At 53.5% G+C, this 20,581-nt stretch overlaps 1 protein-coding gene across 1 annotated transcript in view; it reads right to left on the reverse strand.

The window, feature by feature from the left end:
• Positions 1-11,004: 11,004 nt before the first annotated feature.
• Positions 11,005-20,581, reverse strand: part of BLK (BLK proto-oncogene, Src family tyrosine kinase) — a 48,484-nt gene continuing 38,907 nt past the window's right edge. The window contains exons 7-13 of the mRNA XM_036315579.1: positions 19,359-19,505; positions 18,775-18,927; positions 18,161-18,340; positions 16,963-17,039; positions 14,046-14,196; positions 12,702-12,833; positions 11,005-11,765 (exon numbers count right to left, since the gene is read on the reverse strand). Of these exons, the coding sequence (XP_036171472.1) occupies positions 11,560-11,765; positions 12,702-12,833; positions 14,046-14,196; positions 16,963-17,039; positions 18,161-18,340; positions 18,775-18,927; positions 19,359-19,505 (1,046 nt within the window). The 3' untranslated portion in view covers positions 11,005-11,559. The remainder of the gene's footprint in view (positions 11,766-12,701; positions 12,834-14,045; positions 14,197-16,962; positions 17,040-18,160; positions 18,341-18,774; positions 18,928-19,358; positions 19,506-20,581) is intronic.

Below are 20,581 nucleotides of genomic sequence, written 5' to 3' on the forward strand. Positions count from 1 at the left end.
AGCGTCTACTCCCTGGTGGTCAGTGCACATCATAGTACCAGTCTGATAGTCAGATGGTCGCTTAGGATTTTATATACATAGATGTGTGGATGTGGGCCAAAAACAAATGGTAACTTGTCCCCATTCACTCATGTAATTGACAAATGTCCATTGAGCACATTCTATGTCCCAGGCCCTGTGCCAGGGGCCGAGGGCACAGTGGGGAAAAGAACAACCCAGCTCCACAGAGAGCACAGTCTGGCTGAACCATTCCTCATTGTGCTTTATCATTTGCTCACTCACTTAATGAACACCTGTGGCTCACCTGGGGCGCAGAGGGCACTGCACATTTTCCTTAATCTGAGGGATGGTGCATGGGGGTGTGGCATGCTAGGGGCTGAAATGAATAAGATGATGTCACCGGACATCACACAGGAGCCTTAGAAGGACGAAAAGCTTGCACAATTCTGTGATTAAGTCTCCTCCTGTTGTCCTGGTTTGGTTAGTTATGTGTGCAGGCATGTCCACCTATGCATGCTCATGTGCCCCCGCCCCACCCCTCTTGTCCAGCCTCCAGAACAGAAGACATGTGTCCTATTTTCTCTCTGGAGAGCAGAGGGCACACAGCCCAGCCCCTTCCTGTGCAAAGCCAGGTCCTGGTGGTTCACGGGAAAAGGCCATTCGGTCCAGAGCAATGAGCAGGAGGCTAATTTTAACCAAGAGCTGCAGAATGACCTCAGCTCAGAAGGAGAGGCCCCCAGATGGTACCCTCGCCCCTCCGGAAGACATCAAGGTGAGATTAGGGAGCGCTCCTATCCTCCCATTCCTCCCAGGCGACGCTGTCAGCCCAGGGCAACAGTCCCTCTTCACCTCATCAGTCCTCGGTAATCTGCCTTCAGACCCCTTGGGACTGGCTCCCATCACCCCTGTCAGCCTCTGCTGCCACAGGGACCTGGTGGCCCAGGGGCCAAGCTGCTGATTGGAAATGGAGGCCGATGGGACAGGGTGGGCAGGCGGGGTTCCCACACTGACTCTGAGGTGATCCCAGGACAGATGCTGTCTGGCCTGGGCCTCGAGAGTGGGAGGGAGTATGTGTGTATTGACATCTTACTGCATGCATGTTCCCGAAGCTTTCTGTACAGCATCTCAGTTCATCCCCAGCTTCCCTTTGAGAAAGGTATGCTTGTGTCCACGTTGAAGATGATAAAACTGAGGCTCAGAGAGGTTCAATAATTTTCCAGGGGTTCATTCCTCAGCCAGGAAGAGGCAGAGCCAAGAGGTGACGTGAAGGCTGCCTGATCCCTCCAAAGCCTGTTCTTCACAGCCGACCCCTACCTGGCAAGGGAGAGCCGCCAGAGGGGTGTGGACAGAGCCTTTCCCTTCCTCTGGAGGTTCTGGGACCACTCCAGCTCTGCCTCCAGCTTCCTCCAAGCCTTAGCTCCCTCTCTCCCAGGAACTCTTGCTGGAGGAGGCTCTGCACAGAGGCCGACCTGGGCTTGCGACCCAGCTGTGTGAGCGTGCAGGTGACCTCACTCTGAGAGCCTCAGTTTTCTCATCTGTAAAAGGGGACTAGTAGCAGAATCCACTTCTGAGTTGTGTTGTGGGCTACGTGAGGTCAAGGTCATGAAGCACGTAACGGGGCAGGTGGCATTGCTACCAGCACCCCAGCTTGGGAGCACGGGACACGTGACATTCATGCTCCCATGAATGAGGGCCTAGCGAAGAGCTCCTTGGGACTAGGTTTTTGTCCTACTCATCACCGTGTCTCTTCAGGGTCAAGCGAGGCCCTGAAAGGTCACAAAGTCCCCACAGGTGCGCGTTAGACATTGTCCGCGTGCAGCCTCCATCCTGCCTACACATTCTAACTTTCCCCCCTGACTCCTGGCATTCCCCCATGGCTATTTTTGGGTCTCCGGCTGATGTCAGGCTGAGTTCTTACTCTATGAATCATCGACAGAGTCCCTGAACCTCCCTCACGGAACCCCGGCCACCTCGTCTCTCCCGGGCCATAGCTCCTGTCTGAAGGAAGAGCGTCCACTCAGTCTGGTGCCCCCGTCAGAGCCAGATGCTTCTCTTCCTCGCTTCTTTGCCACCAGGCATCACAGAACCTCCCTGCCATCCTCTCGGCACTGTTTGCGAAACCTTATTAACAGCATTGCCTCACTTGGGCCACTCGGCAGGCCACGTGTGTGGGTTGTGACCGCCCTGCCCCCCCTTCTCCAGAACATTTTGAGCCTCAGGGCCATTTTCAGGGCCCCTCAGGTGCTGGGCGCAGAGCCAGGGGCCCGGGTTTTCATTCTGGCCCCGCCACTTGCTAGGGATGCGATGGTGAGTGACCCCCTGCCCAGAGGAAGAGAGATGAAGGCTGCCGGGCAACTGAGAGGCTGCTGTGAGGAGCAGCTGAGATGACACAAAGCAGGGGAAACCCCTTTGTAAATTGTCAAGTGCCGTGTCCTTGTGTGGCCCCATTTGTATGAGTAACTGTGGTTTTTTTTAAAAATATATATATTTTTTATTTCAGAGAGGAAGGGAGAGGGAGAGAGAGGTAGAAGCATCATTGATGAGAGAATCATTGATTGGCTGCCTCCTGCACGCCCCCTACTGGGGATTGAGCTGCAACCGGGCATGTGCCCTTGACCAGATTTGAACCCCAGATCCTTCAGTCCACAGGCTGACGCTCTGTCCACTGAGCCAAACCAGCTAGGGCTGTACGAGTAACTGTTTTAAAGGCTCTGTCCTCTGACCTGTTCAATAAATAGCGATTGTGGCATGGTCAAGGAATGGGGGTTTCCAGGGAACCAATTAATCTGATTTGGAGAGTTCTCAAATATAAGGGTTTCTATTTTTAGAAACACCTGGAGTAAATTAACACCTGCCCACCAGGAAACCAAGGTGAGCTGGTGTGGAGGGAGGACCTGGCCACATGCCCGGGGGGCTGGGCCCTGATATGGGGACCCTGTGCGGTTGTGGGTCCTTTTCCAGGTCTCAGTTTCCCATTTGTGAGATGGAAAGGGTAAAGAGAATGGTGGACTAAATGGCTGATTTTCAAAGCGATTTTAAAGCTACGCTCTGTTCAAATAACCCTCGTAGGCAGCTGAACACGTGAAACAGGTGCAGAAAAGGCTGCTGTGCTTGAGAGGGTGGGTGGGGCCTTCTCCTCTCCCGCCCCTTTCTCACTATGAGCTTCCTACTCCTGAGTGGCACCCCCCAACACCACCCCCCACACACACACACACAGAGAACACCAAGGAGAACATCCAGGCCAGATTCTTCCTGGAAGAGTGTGAGGAGTGATGAGTCCTCACTCCACCCTTTACCAGGTGTGTGGCTTTGGGCCAGTTACCTACCCTTTCTGTGCCCCAGTTTCTTCATCTATAAAATAAGGATCCTGGGACCTACCTCTCTGAGTTGTCATTGGCGCTTTATACTTGACTAGAGGCCCGGTGCACAAAAATTTGTGCACTCAGGGGGAGGGGGGGTCCCTCAGCCCGGCCTGTGCCCTCTAGCAGTCTGGGACCCCTCGGGAGATAACGACCTGCTGGCTTAGGCCTGCTCCCGGGTGGCAGAGGGCAGGCCTAATCCCTAGGTGCAGCCCCTGGTCGGGCTCAGAGCAGGGCCGATTGGGGGGTTGGGGCACCGCCCCCTGTCACACTCAAGGCAGGGTCGATGGGGAGGTTGTGGCAAGACCCCCTGTCATGCACAGAGCAGGGCCAATCCGGGGGTTGGGGCACTGCCCCCTGTCACACACAGAGCAGGGCCCATCAGGGGGGTTGGGGAGCTCCCTCCTGTCATGCACAGAGCAGGGCCCATCAGGGGGTTGAGGAGCTCCCCCCTGTCACTCACAGAGTAGGTCCGATAGGGGAGTTGGGGCACCGTCCCCTGTCACACACAGAGCAGGGTGGATCAGTGGGTTGGGGCATCACCCTCTATCACCCACAGAGCAGGGCCCATCAGGGGATTGGGGCGCTGCCACTGTCACACTCAGGGCAGGGCTGATGGGGAGGTTATGGCTCTACCCTGTCACACACAGAGCAGGGCCCGTGGGGGGGGGGGGTTGGGGCGCCACCCTCTATCACCCACAGAGCAGGGCCGATCAGAGGGTTGGGGCGCCGCCACTCTCACACTCAGGGCAGGGCCGATGGGGAGGTTATGGCTCTACCCTGTCACACACAGAGCCGCAGGGTGATCAGGGGGTTTGGGCGCTGCCCCCTGTCACACTGATCCCGGTGCCGGGAGGCCTCTTGGCTCCGCTGATCCTGGTGCTGGGAGGCATATTACCCTTTTACTATATAGGATAGAAGCCTGGTGCATGGGTGGGTGCCAGCTTGTTTGCCCTGAAGGGTGTCCTGGACCAGGGTGGGGGTCCCCACTGGGGTGCCTGGCCAGCCTGGGTGAGGGGATGATGGCTGTTTGCAGCTGGTCACACCCCCTTCAGGGTGGGGGTCCCCACTGGGGTGCCTGGCCAGTCTGGGTGAGGGGCTGAGGGCTGTTTTCAGGCTGGGGGTGACTGAACTCCCAAATGCTCCTTTTTTCCTTTTTTTTTTTTTTATTCTGGGCCAGCTTTAGCTTGAGGCTTGGCTCCAGCTCTTAGGCCTCCACTCCTGAAAGTAGGTTTCTGGCCTTTGCATACAATGTTGCGAATCTGCTGGCTGAAGTCCGGCAGTATTTGTTACAATGTTTGAAACTGCCCGCTCAGAGGCCTGCAGCCGCAGACGGGGAACATTGGTTTCCTCCATCACTGAAGCAAGCAAGCCTCATGTTAGTTTCAAGCTGCCTGGCTGCCGGCCGCCATCTTGGCTGACAGTTAATTTGCATATCTCGCTGATTAGCCAATGAAAAGGGTAGCGGTCGTACGCCAATTACCATGTTTCTCTTTTATTAGTGTAGATAAATGTTGACTGATCATGAAGGTCCTATACAGCTTTCTAAGCTTCTAAACATAGTATCAAGGTTGGCACTTCCTTTAATTTGGAAGACTTTACAAGCTGGGCCAAGCCATGGGAGGAGCTGACAGGCCTATGTCAGAGCCCGGTGTCTGCTGCTTTCCCTGACCTGCCTGTGTGTCACGGTGGCTACTGCCTTCTGCTCTCTCCTGGTATCCTCCGCAGCTAAGTGCCCAGAACTACACACCGTTCTTCCCTGTGATGACCGAAATGCTGCATGTCAAACAAGTCTTGGTGACCATTTTGAGGCAGAGGCCCAAGCACAGGCTCTCCAGGACACAGACTCACCTGGGCATGGCGGTGAGAGTCTCGGGCAAGTTCCAGGAGGCCATGAGGCACTCGGGGCAGACCCACCCAGGGGGAAACTGAAAGGCAGTTTCCCCAGAACAGAATCTCATCCCCGCCCCGCTAGCCAGCTGGGATCCCTCAGCCAGGCCCAGGAAGCCCCCCTACCCCCAGAAACAGCAAAACTGCAGAGGCATCAGCCTGAAAAGGCTAATTGTGAGCACATAGGGGTAGGGTTGGGAGGGGGGGAACGGGGAGCCTGAAAATTCAGAATCACCCGAGGGCATTTCAAAGAGGGCCGAGTCCTGTGGGGACCAAAGTCACAGAAATTTGGGTTATTGCTATTAAAAAGAGGTCCACCTCACATCCATTAGGACGGCTGCTATATAAAAAACACACACAGAAAACAAACACCCCCCAAACAAAACAAACAAACAAACAAACTAAAACAGCCCTGGCCGGGTGACTCGTTTGGAGTATTGTCCCGTACACCAAGTTTGCGGGTTCGATTCCAGGCGAGGGCACATAACTACGATCCAGATCATAAAGAAGGCAACCGATTGATGTCTCTTTCTCTCTCTCAAATCAATACACATATCCCTGGGTGAGGATTTAAAAAAAAAAAAAGCAAAAACCTAAAACAGAAGATACCAGGTGTTGGTGACAATGTGGAGAAACTGGAACCCTGTGCACTGTTGATGGGAATGCAAAATGGCGCAGCTGCTGTGGAAAGCAGTATGGAAGTTCCTCAGAAAATTAAAAACAGAAATACTATATTATCCATCAGTGGGTCTCAAAGCGATATTTGCACTCCTGTGCTCTTAGCAGCGTTATTCACAATAGCTAAAAGCTGGAAACAACCCAAGTGTCCATTGACAGGTGAATGGATAAACAAAATGTGATATAGGCAATGGAATATTACTCAGCCTTTAAAAGGAAGAAAATTCTGACCCATGCTACAACATGGATAAAAATGGAAGGTGTCATGCTGAGTGAAATAAGCCAGTCACAAAAGGACAAATACTGTATGCTTCCACTTACATAAGGTATCTAGCGTAGTTAGATTCATAGAGACAGAAAGTAGGATGGTGGTTGCCAGGGACTGGGAGGAGAGGGGAATAGGGAGTTGTTTAATGGGGACAGAGTTTCAGTTTGGGGAAATTTCTGGAGATGGATGGGTGGTGACGGTTGCACGACAATGGGAATGTATTTGACACGACTAAACGGTACACTTTAAGAATGCCTATGAAGAGGCCCTCTCTCATCCCGGGAGCACACCGCGCCTTTCCCTTCTCCTCCTCTTCCCCCACAAGCGTGCATCTTCTAGGGGACCCCAGGGGGCAGTGGGCAGCAGCAGCTCCTCCTGGGCTAACCCCCTGAACCTGTCTCCAGTGCCCCCTTTTCGCTGACTCTCCAATGAGCTGAAAGCAGCCTCCTTGGCTCATTTCTTTCCCATAACTTTTCTAGAGGCCAAAGCAGCCTTGCCTGGGCTCTCCAGTTGCTTCTTCTATCCTAAGCCCTTCCTGGTTTCACTGTACCCAGCTTTAATAAACGTGCAAAAAAAAAAAAAAAAAGCCCAAGACGGTAAGTTTTATGTGATGTGTATCTTACCACAATTTAAAAAAGGACAGCATGAAGCCGGGGGGAATTTGAGTACTGCTTTTAAAGTACCTAAAGGAATATGTGGTGGAACCTCTTATAAAAAACCATTAAAGACCATTTTATCTTTCATGGAAATCTGGATTTTCACATGGAGTTTGCTTAAAGCTGGCCCACTGGTATTCCAGCTTCGCATTGGATCTTCCTGATTTGTGGATGGGAAGTTTACTCACAGCAAATATTCTTTCTTTTTTATTTTTAATATATTTTATTGATTTTTTACAGAGAGGAAGGGAGAGGGATAGAGACCTAGAAACATCGATCAGCTGCCTCCTGCACACCTCCTACTGGGGATGTGCCCGCAACCAAGGTACATGCCCGTGACCGGAATTGAACCCGGAACACTTCAATCCACAGGCCGACGCTCTATCCACTGAGCAAAACTGGTTAGGGCCACAGCAAATATTCTTGTTTCTGAAACTAGTCAGCCAGTCAGGAGAATACACTGGTACCTACCATGGGCCTACCACTGGGCAGGTATAGTGGAATATATGAAAGAAGAAATAGGAATAAGAAATAATATGAAAAAGAAAATACAAAAGAAGAAATAATTATTACATTTATGTATTACTATTTGCTATGGGCTAAATTGCCCCCCGGCCGATTCCCACATTGAGTCCTAACTCCCAGAACCTCAGGATGTGACTATTTGGAGATAGAGTCTAATAAGGTCATTGGATGGACCCTAATCCAATATTACTGGCATCTTTATAAGAAGAGGAGATTGCCGAAGCCGGTTTGGCTCAGTGGATGGAGCGTCGGCTTGCGGACTGAAGGGTCCCAGGTTCAATTCCGGTCAAGGGCATGTACCTGGGTTGCGGGCATGTCCCCAGTGGGGGATGTACAGGAGGCAGCTGATCGATGTTTCTCTCTCATCGATGTTTCTAACTCTCTATCTCTCTCTCCCTTCCTCTCTGTAAAAAATCAATGAAATATATTAAAAAAAAGAAAAAAAGAAAAAAAAAGAAGAGGAGATTAGGCCCGGCCAGTGTGGCTCAGTGCTTGAGCATTGACCTATGAACCAGGAGGTCACGGTTCGATTCCCTGTCAGGGCACATGCCCTGGTTGCAGGCTCAGCGCCCAGTAGGGGGCGTGCAGGAGGCAGCTGATCAATGATTCTCATCACTGATGTTTCTCTCTCTCTCTCTTTCCCTTTCTCTCTAAAATTAATAAAAAAATTTTTTTTTTAAAAAAAATGAAGAGGAGATTAGGACACAGACACACAGAGGAAGACCACTTGAGAACACAGAGGGAGAGGCGCCCGTCTGAAAGCCAAGGAGTGAGGCCTCGGAAGAAACCCTGCTGACATTTGATCTGAACTTCTAGTCTTCAGAGCTGTGAGAAAATGCATGTCTGTGGCCGAAGCCCAGCCTGTGGTGTTTGTTGTGGCAATCTATGTGCCGTTCTGTTTTCAGAGTCCTCTTTAAATCCTTAAAACAACCTTGTAAGGGAGTCACTGTTCTCCCTGTTTATAGCTGAGAAAATTGAGGCTTAGAGAACTTGAGTTACTTGCCCAAAGTCACACAGCTGAAAAGTGTTGGGCAAACCTAGGTCCTTAACTTCAAACCCCATGCACTTATTTCCCAGTTCCAGCCCAAGGGTGTGAGGAGTGTGGAGTAAACAAACAAACAAACAAAAATCATAGCAACAGGTAGAGTACATATCACAGAGGTCAGAGGAAACCCAGCAAAGGGCGGTGAAAGTTGTGGATCAGGGTCTCGGAAGGACTTTCTTGAGGGAGACATAGTAAAATAATAAGAGCTAACATTTCTGAGCATGTACCATAAGACAGGCACTCTGGCCCTAACCGGTTTGGCTCAGTGGATAGAGCGTCGGCCTGCGGACTGAAGGGTCCTGGGTTCAATTCCGGTCAAGGGCATGTACCTTGGTTGCGGGCACATCCCCAGTTGGAGGTGTGCAGGAGGCAGCTGATTGATGATTCTCTCTCATCGATGTTTCTCTCTATCCCTCTCCCTTCCTCTTTGTAAAAAATCAATAAAATATATATATTTTTAAAAGACAGGCACTCTGATAAATGCCTCACATGTACTATGTCACCTAGACCTCAAAATGAGCTTATAACATATGTGTTATTAGTGTGCCCATTTTACAGATGAAGAAACTTGAGGCCCAATGAAGTGAAGCAAAGTGCCTCAAAGGGTCATACATCCAAGGAGAGAAAAGTGCTTGCACTGAAACCCAGGTCTACCCGACCTCGAAAATCTTGTTGAGACTCATTTTACAACAGATGCAAGTGTGTAAGTGTGTGCTGGCTCTGGGAGGAAGCACAGTCTTCATCGCAGGCAAGACAGCACCTGGGGTCCAAGGCTGGGCCCACTCCTCCGCAGAGCTCTGGGTGCGCGGGCAGCCATCATATGCTCCAGACGTCCCCGGCCTGGGCCCCTCTCCAATATCCTCACACGTGCAGGTTATGGTTGGGAGAATATGGCCTCCACAGCCTTGAATAGTCTCCCCTCCCACTTGTAAGACAAGCTCTCAGAGCAGGAAACGCTGCCTTTTTTTTTTTTTTTTTGGTCCATTCATGTACTCTCTCTGTTCTGTTTCTTTCTGTTTTCTCTCTGTGTGTCTCTGTCTTTCTTTCCCTGCCTCTCTTTGTCTTGCTGTCTCTCTCTATCTCTCCACACCCTCTCACACTTCATTCTCCGGCTGGGAATCAGAAGGCTTCTTGTCCTTTATGGTCACTTATACACCTAACAAAAACCACCAGGACACTGGCTCAGTTCAGGCTACCGCTAAGGCAAGGGCGCCTCCTAGTGGGGAAAAGTCTCATTGGTCCTTCAAGCTCCAGCATCTCCTTCTCTAGGAAACGACCCTGAGGAGGGGGAGGTGGAGAAGATGTGACTGCCTTGCCTGACACCGTGTCATTGAGAATGTGCCCCGGTCACTGGCAGCCAGCCCCACAGGTGAGGGGACTTCCAAACCCCACGCCTAGCCCAGCGGTTCCATCCTGATGAACGTTAGCCAGCCGGGGACCTCTAAAATGTGCTGAGGGCCCCACCCCATCTGGAATTATTTTCAATGTGCCCTCCCCACACTGTCCCCCCATTTCCCTCTCACAGCGATCCTTACATGCACCCAGACCACGGTCTAAGCCCGGATCACATGGGGCGTTCAGGAAAGATGAAGTTTCCAGATGCTGCCTGAGACCTGCTGGATGGACACGGAGAGGTCTAGCCACCTGTGTTTTAACACAATGGAGGTAGTTTTCATGAATAGTGAGGTTGGCCGAGGACTGGGTGACTCCCTTCACCTTCACGGGAAGGCGGTGGGGTCCAGGAGGTGGTACTCAAGCCTGAGGTATGGGCTGCGAAACTGGAAGAAGAGACGCATCCCGCGTCCTACAGATATTGGGTCCTTTCCCATCCCTACCTCCGAAGGCACCCGTAGGTGCCCTTCTCACCCATGAGCACCGCCACTAGTATTTGTGTCTATCCGATACACCCACCCCTGAAGGCTCAGTCAGCTCTCTGGTGTCCTGCATTCCAGCTAAGTTCCCACTGGTCACACCCCTTACCCCAGGTTCCTAGAGATTCTAGGGAGAGAGGGTGTGGGTGCTAATCCCCTGGGGATGGGGGAGGGGGCGGTGTGAGCTGTGCTTTTTTTCTGAGAGAATGTAAGAGCTCTGGGTTCCAGGGAAAGGTCTAAGGCAACTCCCCAGAGCCCCCTGGGGCCTCTACCTCCAGCATCCTGGACCTCCTGGTGGAGATCTGTCCAAGCCACCACTGTCCGCACTCCCCCCCCCCCCCCCCACCCCCGCTCCCGCACCTCGGAGCCCAGGGTGCTTGTTCCTCTTCTCTGTGCAAGCCCCCAAGAAGGGAGGCTCCTTCCGTCAGCTCTGAGGCTTTGCTGAGGATCCCTAACTCGGACCTGGAGACCAAAGATTTCTGAGGTGAGGGCGCCCCCTGCTGGCCCTGCTTAGAAGCAGTGACAGTTGGGTCTGCGCCGTTGTCCTGGCGCTGGGGACTCGGTTTCCACCCGAGACCCACTATCATCCACGAGCCCCTAGCGGCGCCACTACATGCATCCATGTAAGTCATGGATGCGAGGACCAGGCGTGTCACCAGCAACGACACGGGAAAGCTCAGATATCGTGACTTTATTACGGAAAAGTCGCAAAGTGCTCTCCCCTCCCAGAGCCAAGGCGCCCACGTCGGGGAGGACCCAGATCCGCTTCTGGGGTGGGCGCAAGGGATCCCCAGGGGGGAGGCGGTCCGCGCAGGCGGGAGCCCGGCACTCCCGGTCCCCCGCGCCACACAGGGGAGCCTTATAGGATGACAAACACTACAGAGCGTGCCAGGCACTGTTCTGAGCATCTTCCCCGGTTAACCCAAGGAATATACGAGGTAGGTACTATAACAGTTCTTCCTGCTGCACAAAGGAGGTGGCGGAGGCACAGAGAAGCTAAGTAACTTGCCCAAGGACACACAGCCCGAGAAGGGTGGGGCTGCAATGGGGCCCGGCTCGGAGCCCAGGCTGAGGACCACCCTCCAGGCCGCCCCTAGCTTCCTCACGCGAGAAAAGGGCGAGCCAGCCCCCTCCTGCCTTTCCAGCCGGTGCGGTTCAGAGCCGCGAGGGGAACCTGCCTCCTCCCTTCTGTGGGTCGGGCCACGGGTGTGGGACCCTGGGACCCTGGGACCCGGAGCCCGCGGCGCGGATGCGTGGGAGCGCCGGGCTAGGGCTGCAGCTCGTACTGCCGCTCCGTGGCCGTGTGGAAGTCCTCCAGCACCGACTGCAGGAACTCGAAGGTGGGGCGCTCCTCGGGCCGGCTCCGCCAGCACTCGGCGATGACGCCGCGGTACAGCTCGGGCGGGCAGGAGTCGGGGCGCGGCATGCGGTAGCCGCGCTCCAGGCTGCGGATGACCTCGGGGTTGCTCATTCCTGGAGGCAGAGGGGACGCGGGGCGGCTGCAGGGCGGCGGGAGCGGGAGGCACCGACCGCGGTCTCCTCGCCCGCCGGTCACGTGGCTGCCCGCCGGGTGCCCCCTTGAAACGGGCCTTTCTGTACTTTCCACTGCGCGGAGCGCCGCTGGCAATGAGGCTGTGCGCTTGCCCTCAGTGCGGCCAGTTCCTCCGCGGGTGGGACCCTACCTGGCGTCTCTGTGACTGCCTGACACGCAGCCGCAGCGCATGGCTCGCTCGCTGGGCAGGTGTTTGGGGAGAACGCACCACCCATTCATTAGGAGAGACTGCTCAGCGGCCCAGGCCCTTCTGACTGGGGCGGGGTCCCGGGTTTTACAACCAGGGAGGGGCTACTCCCAAGGCCCAGGCCTCCACTGAGATCAAACCAACTGGGAGTAAAAGAGTCAGACCCTGACCTTTTCTTATTTCCAGGTTTGGGGCTGATGCAGCCCTAGGGAGGAAGGGGGCGCGGCCCTGTTGACAAGAGCGATGTTGAAGGGGGCAGAACAGCCGTAACCGGTTTGGCTCAGTGGATAGAGCATCAGCCTGCAGACTCAAGGGTCCCAGGTTTGATGCCGATCAAGGGCATGTACCTTGATTGTGGGCACATCCCCAGTGGGGAGTGTGCAGGAGGCAGCTGATTGATGTTTCTCTCTCATTGATGTTTCTGACTCTCTATCCCTCTCCCTTCCTCTCTGTAAAAAAATCAATAAGATATATTTAAAAGAAGGGGGCAGAACACCGCCCCCCCCCCCCCCCGCCCCTCCAGACTGGTATGCCTGGCTACTGTCCCCACAATCGAGACTCCATTCTGACATACATTTGGGCACCCCAGGCTCAAGGGTTGGCTGTCTGCCATCACAACCACCCAGGACAGCTGGGGACCCGAGAGCCGCCACGGGAAGAAACTGCCTACCTGGGTAGGGTACCCGCCCATACGTGACGATTTCCATCAGGAGGATGCCAAATGACCACACGTCCGCCTTGATGGTGAACACCCCAAAATGGATGGCCTCCGGGGCAGTCCACTTGATGGGGAACTTGGCCCCTGCGGGGAAAGCCATGAGCAGCTCCGTGAGGCCATGGCTGACTGACCCCACACCCCCACTTCCTGCTCTTCCTGTTCCTCCCACCCCACAGCGACTGCATCTTGCAGGGCTTTTGTATTTGTCCAGAGAGTCACTGAGACTCACTAGGACGCATGGCCAAGTGCGTGCAGACAATGGGGAGCCACAGCATGAAAGGACAATAGGGACACAAACATCACCCTGGTCACCCTCTTTAGGGCTGTGCCCAGGGGGCTTCCCTGGGCAACCACCCCCTGTTTCCATCTGGACAGAGGCGTCCCTTTCCCCCTGACCTGGCCTTGTGAATAACAGGGACTCAGGGCTTGGGTGAGTCACTTTAGCTTGTCCCTGCCTGTTAATCCTTTCCTGCACAGTGGAAATGATGATTTATGTATCTCTGAGAGTCACAGTGAAGAGGGGATTCAAATGCCACTGCCCCACGAAGCCCTACGGATGGCTGCCGCCTGATCAGCATTCAGAGCGGATGGCATGGCTCAGCACCCGGCCTGCTCCCACCTCGCCTAGCGTTCTCCGCCTCCCCAGCCAGCCTGAGGTCCCTCAGGGGATGAGCCATACTGATCCTTCTCCTGCACCCACTGATTAATGTGCTCAACTGAGATGGCTTGTCAGCCTGCTTGATAAATGTATGTGACCACTTCGATTCCCCTGGTGAAGAGGAGTTTTACTTCAGTTATACTAAAGGGCTCTGTGGAAATCTAATTCAGGTATAAGGTTTTGCTGCTCATACTTGAGAGCAGTGCCTTCTAAAGTGTGTCCTTTGAAACCCTAGTTCTATGGGAGGTTAGTCGATGATAAAGTGGAAACGTATTCTGGGCTCAAATCAGTTTGGAGGAGTGAAGCAAATGTACACAGTGGCTTTCCTGCGGGACTTCTCAGTGCCTTTAATATGCTGGTGTGCCTTGGAAATCACCAAGGGAGCCCTGGATGGACTTTGCATTATCTGCAGACCTGCTTCACACAGCCATTCCTCAGAGGGCACCAGTGCTCTGCAGAGCACAGTTAGGGAAAAGCTGATCCACCGAGGGTAAGGCCAGAATTGTGGAAACCCCACAGCTCTCTGATCTCTTCACCCAGGGCTCTGCTATGTAGGGACGAGGAGAAGTCCAAGGGGGGTTGGGAGTTGGGGCAGGTTAAGTCCCAAGGTCTCCCCATGGCTGGGAGTCTCTGCTCACCCTCTTGGGCGGTGTATTCATTGTCGATGATCCGGGCCAAGCCAAAGTCACCGATTTTGCAGCCCAACGTCTCAGACACCAGGATGTTGGCCGCCCGGAGGTCACGGTGGATTGAATTCATTTTCTCAATATACGCCATTCCTTCAGCAATCTGGGGGAACATGCCACAAAGCGAAGGGCAGCATGGGGACCTCCATGCAAGGACCTCGCCCATCTGGGGTTGCCCTACAAAGTCCCTATGCGGGAGAGGAAGGACCCTGCCCACCCTCACCACCAGCCTGTCTGTAGAAGCATCCTTCATCCTCTCAGTCTGGAAGGGGAGGGAAGGAATGCTTGATGTTTGTTGTCTTGGGTAGGTGCATGGAGGGTGGTGGTGCTGGAGAAGGAGCAGGTTCTTGGGTGGAGTAGAAAGGCTTCCCCTGTCCTCAGCTGAAGAAGCTACACACCCCTGTCTCCTCGAAGCCCAGAAAGGCAGAGACACCGCCATCAGAGCTAGGGGCTACCTCTCCTCTCCTTCCAGGTGTCTGCAGGGGAGGGAGACAGCAGAATGAAGACAGGAGAAAAGGGGGGTTTCTGGGCAGGGGAGAAGAAAAGGAAGGGGCAGGAGGGAGAGGGGAAGGGGGAGAGGGTTTCATTTTCTTGGCCTGTTGGAAGCACAGGTTTTGGAGCAGGGTGCCCTGGTTTGGAGTTGTTGACCCCTGGCCTGTTGCTTAAGCTCCCCAAGTTGTCACTGAACTTATTGGAACACAGGAAAGGGGTGTCCAGGGCATAGAGTGGAGGTGAGCATAAAATGAGACAGGTGGCTGAGAGCCTAACCCAGCACTGCTCCAGGGCGGGCCCTCAGGGAGCAGGGGCCAAATCCCAATGGAACAGAGGCAGGAAAAGAAGAGGAGATGCCATGGCTGTCCCCTGTCACCAGCACTGGGCCGGAATAGCTGTTTGTGCTGCTCGTGTGTCCTTTAGCCAAGGAAACTCACTCAGGCCTCATTCTCGGCACTCCCATTGACAGATGAAGAAACTGAGGCAGAGCATAGCAAGCCAGTTAATCATCTCAGACCTGTGGCGGCAAGAAGCCAGCACTGGGATTAATCCCACCTCTCCTTCTGTTCCCAAGTGTATTGATTTATCCATGAAGGAATGAATTCATTCCTTTGCTAAATCGTTCCATCAACACACATTTACTGGTATGATACTGTGGGGACTATAAAGCTAAGTATCGAGTATCGAGTAGCATTTAGCAGCGCTCATCCCATTAAAAAATATGTATCGAGTAGTACTAGAAATACCAAAGAAAGAAAGAAAGAGAGAAAGAAAGAAAGAAAGAGAGAAAGAAAGAAGGTTGAGTAGGACCCAGATCTGCTTTCAAGGAGAAGAATCAACCGTGCATGATGCTAACGAGAACATACGAGCTAAGTGCTCTCTAGCACTTTTCTGTCCAGGGAACATTTACTAGAGACGACACTTAACTTGGGTCATGAACATTGATTAGGATTCTTCCAGGTGAGAAGAGAGTCAAAGGCATTCGGAGAAGAGAGGAGCCCGGGCAAAGGCTCTCAAGGTATCAGAGAGCTGCCATGTGGCTGCGCCTGGGGTTGTGGTTGGAGGGGAGCTTTGCATTCCATCCTATAGAGCAGGAAAGGTGCCCCCAGAAGGGCATTGAGTTTGAGTGTCTGCGTGTGTGTGCGTGCACGCATGTGCACCCGTGGTGAGGTACTAGCATGACTAGAAAATGGTTTAGAAGCTGATCACCTGGGAGGTTCTGATTTTGGGTTTCTTAACCGTCAGCATCTTGGCCATACCTGGGGATGAACTGAGGTGGCTTTTCACATCCTTTGCCCCTGGGTGACCCATGATTACCACGGGATTGAATACAAGGCAGGAGAGAACGAGAGAAGGAAAAGAAAGGAGTCCACGGGTTTATCACTCATATGTGGTTTGAAACGGGTTACCAGCGCTAATTTTCCGAGACCATCTCACCAGCCTCCTCAAACCTGTCTGTGGAAAAAGGGTGTGGTGACATCAGTTCCTGCATCGATACTAATAGCAGATAAGGCCTCCGGGGTGGGGAAGGGGTGTGTGGGGAGGGGAGGTTTCCTTTCTGAGGCCGGATGTGTGTGTGCATTTACATGTCTCACAGGTTGACCACAGATTTTCTGCTGAGAGTTCCAGTTTTAACAGACACACACTCGGGGCCCCCAGATGGGTTTTCCTGCCAGTGAGAGGCCTCAGCTAAAATCGCTGGGGAGGAAAGAGCCTCCTCTCCATTCCCCCCCTGCCTCAGAAGATGCTTGTGGACACCTCCTGCGGAAGAAACGAGGTCACCACAAAACACTTGCCTGCCATGTTACATGGAATTCATGCAAACTCTCTGGGTTTTCCATACCACCATCTGTTCTCCCTCTCTTCCTTATTGATAGAACCCACATCATCCCATCATGATTGCCCAGAATGAAGACTACATTTCCCAAGCTCCCTTGCAGCCAGGTGTGGCCAGGAGGATGAAAGAGCAATGTAGTGGGTGACTTCAGGGAGCTGTCTCTAGGGAGGAAAATGGGCTTTCAACCCCTTTACTTCTTCCTGCTGACTGAGAAGAGGACAAGATGGTAAGGCGTGAGCATCCACCTTGGACAATCCGATGACATGCTAAGACACCTGGCAGATGGAAGAAACCTGGGTCTCTGTGACTTTGAGAGACAAGTCCACCAACCACCCAGACTTTTCACCTTTGGATGTTGACACATTTAAGCCATTATTACTTTGGGTTTTCTGTCCTTCACAGCCCAGCCTAAATCAGATAGATACAACCTCTAAATAGTTGATTTTGTTAAGCCAGAGGGCAGGGAGGAGAGACCTGGAGGCCACGGCCCCCCATGAGGGTGTTGGTACTCAGGTCCGCTGCCCTTGGTAGCTCACAAACCTGGGCCGACATGTCGATCAGTCTTGGGAGGGACAATCTGCTGCCTTCATCCGTCTTCAGGAAATCCAGCAAGCATCCTGAGGAAAGAAAGCTGCAGCTGCACTTCTGCAAATGACCCCACCCCAGCCAGGCCAGCCTCCTCCAGGTGTGGGCTGCTCCCCCCCGGGCCCGAAGCAAGTGGCGCTCTGTGAGACTCTTGTCCACAGAGAAGAAATCCATCCACAGTGTCAGAGTGCCTTCCGCTCTGCAGAATTCCAACCTCGGTCCCCACGGCACCCAGGAGGCAGCTAATATGCTCCCGGCTACTCACAGGAGGTTAGTTTTCAGCCAGGTTCAGGGTCACAAGCCAGGGAGCCAGGAGCAGAACCTGCTCCTCTGACTCTAAGTTCCGTGCTCATTCCGGCATGACTTTCTTGCTCCCTTCACCCTTTGATGGTAGAAAGTGTGCCTCTCAGCACCAGAATGGAGAGACCCAGCCCCTGGGATTTGATGTCTCTAAAAGCCCTGAGGGACACTCACCTGAGGTGTGGCTAAGAGGTGAGCCATTGGGTCCCCAGCTCAATGTGGCCCCCCTTCATGGTGACATTTAAGGATCTATATTAGCATGGCACCTTAGAACCCACAGGAAGCAGTGTGTGGTCAGTGTCACAGGAGGGGTGAGAAGGAGGTCAAAGGCTGAAGCCCAACCCCCGGCCCACTGCCCCATGAGAGCTTGGCCACACTGGAACCTCAGAGGCCATCGCATCCAACCTCTCTTTTCACCGTGTGGTAAAATGTCCATATGGTATTAAAAGGTCCCATGGCTGGTGAGTGGTAGACCTGGGACTAGAACCAGCTCTGGATGCCCAGCCTACTGCTCTTTTAACTTGGCCATGGTCTGTCCTCCCCAGCAGCTGTCAAACAGTGCCAGCCACAGAAGGCATGCTCCAAGTGCTCCTGAGTGGAGGACACAGCTCTAGAGAGCCACTGACTAATACTTGTCTTATTCTTCTCCTATGTCCCCTATGGCTGTGGGAGGCCCTAGGCGAGAAGTATGTTGGCTAATCCACTCAGCCCATGGCTCAGTGATCCCTTGCACAGATCCCCTGCCAGGCAAACCCATGGCAGCAGATGGGCCTCTGCCTTCTCACCCCCTAAGCCTGTAGCCTCCCCCGTCCCCGCCTCTGTCTGAGGGACACAGGCCCCCACGGGGCACCACCTCTGGCCATGTACTCGGTCACGATGTAGATGGGCTCCTTGGTGACTACGGCGTAGAGGCGAACCAGCCTTTCATGCTGGAGAGTTTTCATCAGGTTGGCCTCGCCCAGGAAGGCCTCCGGAGACATGGTTCCCTCCTTCAGGGTCTTGATGGCCACCTTCACATTGTTTCTGTAATAACCTGAGCCGGGAGACGGGGCAGGGTGGGGAGAGAATGAAGAAGCCATTCAGAAGTCCCAGAGGTTGTGGGAGGTGATCCCTTAACCAAAATCTACATAAGCTTTTGGGAGCCATCCGATGCTGGAAAGTGGGCTGAGGGTTGAGGCTAGAGCCACCCCCTTAGGAAGTGGCCCTGAGCTGGAATGTACAGCTTCTGAGGGTGATGGATGCGTCAGCTTATCTTGCCAGATGTCAGCCTGTCTCAGCCTCCCTCTGGCATTTGAGGAACAGAGTTCTATGCCTCCACCACCTCATTGGTGAAATGGGTATCATCGCCTCTGTCCCTTCTCCCTCACAGCCTTTCTGGGGAAACAGGATGCACTGTGCAAATCCTGAGCCCTCTGTGTGTCAGGACGCAGGACAGGGCAAGAGGCTCCCGGCATACCGCACACTCACCCATCCAGACCTCGCCAAACTGTCCAGATCCAAGTTTCCGGACCAGCTTGAGAGACTGCCGGGGGATTTCCCATTCATCCTGGGCCCAGGGGTTCTGAGGAGCCAGGCTCACACAGGGTTGGGTCAGCTTCTGGCATAAGCCATCCCCTTTCTCTGTGTTAGAGAAGAAGAAATGGGGCTGGAGGTTACCAGAGCAGCCAGGCTCACATCTCTTCCTGGAGAGCCTTACCTCTCTTAGCTGTGTCCCGCACCACCTGTTGCTAGCCCCACCCCCACCCCAAGTGCTCCTGTGCACATGTGCACGTGCACACACACGCGCACACTCAGCTCTTTGCAACTGTTTGGTATAAAGCAAGGCATGCTAGCATCAACCTGATTCTCTCTAAGATGAAAATATTTGTTGCTCTCCAGGTTGTTGAATGCTGATTCAGTCGAAGGGATTAAGCACACAGACTTTAAATCACTATGTTGACAGTGTCAACTCCAAGACAGCACCAATGATTCTCAATCTCGAGATCTTAGCAATAGAGAGATACAAGGGCTGCCCGGCTCAGGTCCCCACCCCCAGCACATGCCCGTCTTACTAGAGTAGTGCTGCACCAAGGCCTGGAGTGTGGGGAAGGTGATTCGGGGGGAGACGTAATAGCCCCCTTCATCCAGGGAGCGGATCTTATAGTGCTTGATCACCTCCCCCTGGGTGGTCACGTCCTTCACAGACAGGGAAAAGGCACCTGCAGGGTTAATGAACACACAGGCGTGAGAAGGGAGGCATAAAGAGGGAGAATTGGGTTGGGATGCGGGCTTCATTCCAATGCCTTGGGGAAAAGCTCCCCGCATTCTGCTCTCCATTTTGACCACTTCCATCCTGGGCTGCCTTTTCCTTCATCTCAACCTCAGGTCTCCTGGAAGCCTGCCCTGCCAGCTCCATCCGACTCTGTTCTAGATGTTCCTGCCAGAGTTTCCCCAACTCAGCCAGGGCACCAAGAACTCTGGGGCAGGGAGGACGTTCTCGTAGGAAGCAGGACCGGGCACCTGGTCACTCGGGGACCCTTTGCCATGGAATATTGAGAATGTAGAGCTGTTAGAGGGACTAAAAGGTTGACTGATTGATTGATTCATTCTGGCTGAAAAGGTTGACTCTGACTCACCCATGCAACACCAAATCTCAACCTCAAGCACCCCTGTCCAGGGGGGGAGAGCATAACCAGCTGTTTCCCAGGGGTTCTGTTCACATCCACTCACATGTCAGGGTGTTTTGTCATCTATGTTAATGTTTGCCTGCAGACAACGCCTAGCCAATGCCAGGGGTTAAGAGTAAGTTAAGGAGGCAAGAGTTTCCAGTTGAGAAACTTCTTCCCATTAACTTGATGTTTTCATAAAATGCCTCTGACCGCCTCTCTGGGTACCATGCCCCTACTCTAACTCGGAGGTAAGAAGGCCGGGGCCCAAAGGGGGATGTCGCTTGGCCCTGGTCACTCTGCTAGTTAAGCAGCAGGCTTGGGAGCCCTGGAGTCCTTCCTAAGGACTTGCCTACCGCGAGCAGTACCACTCCCTCCCACCAGGTGTCAGGCTTGAACACCTCTTTTTCTGGACGTGACGCTTGATTTTCGGCTGTACTGTTTGTCAGCAGGCATTTCCTTTCCTTTCAGACCATCACTCTGTCTCAAACTCTTTCTCTCCTCCCATCTGCCTTAACCATCGTGCCTCTCTCATCACCTACTTGCAAAAGGACCCCGAAGAGGGTGGGTGTCGCATTAGGCGCCTTGCTCTGGCCACAGCCCACAGCATGCCTGCAACCCCTACCCCA

This window comes from Myotis myotis, unplaced genomic scaffold, assembly GCF_014108235.1.
Source record: "Myotis myotis isolate mMyoMyo1 unplaced genomic scaffold, mMyoMyo1.p scaffold_m19_p_6, whole genome shotgun sequence".
NCBI lineage: Eukaryota > Metazoa > Chordata > Mammalia > Chiroptera > Vespertilionidae > Myotis > Myotis myotis.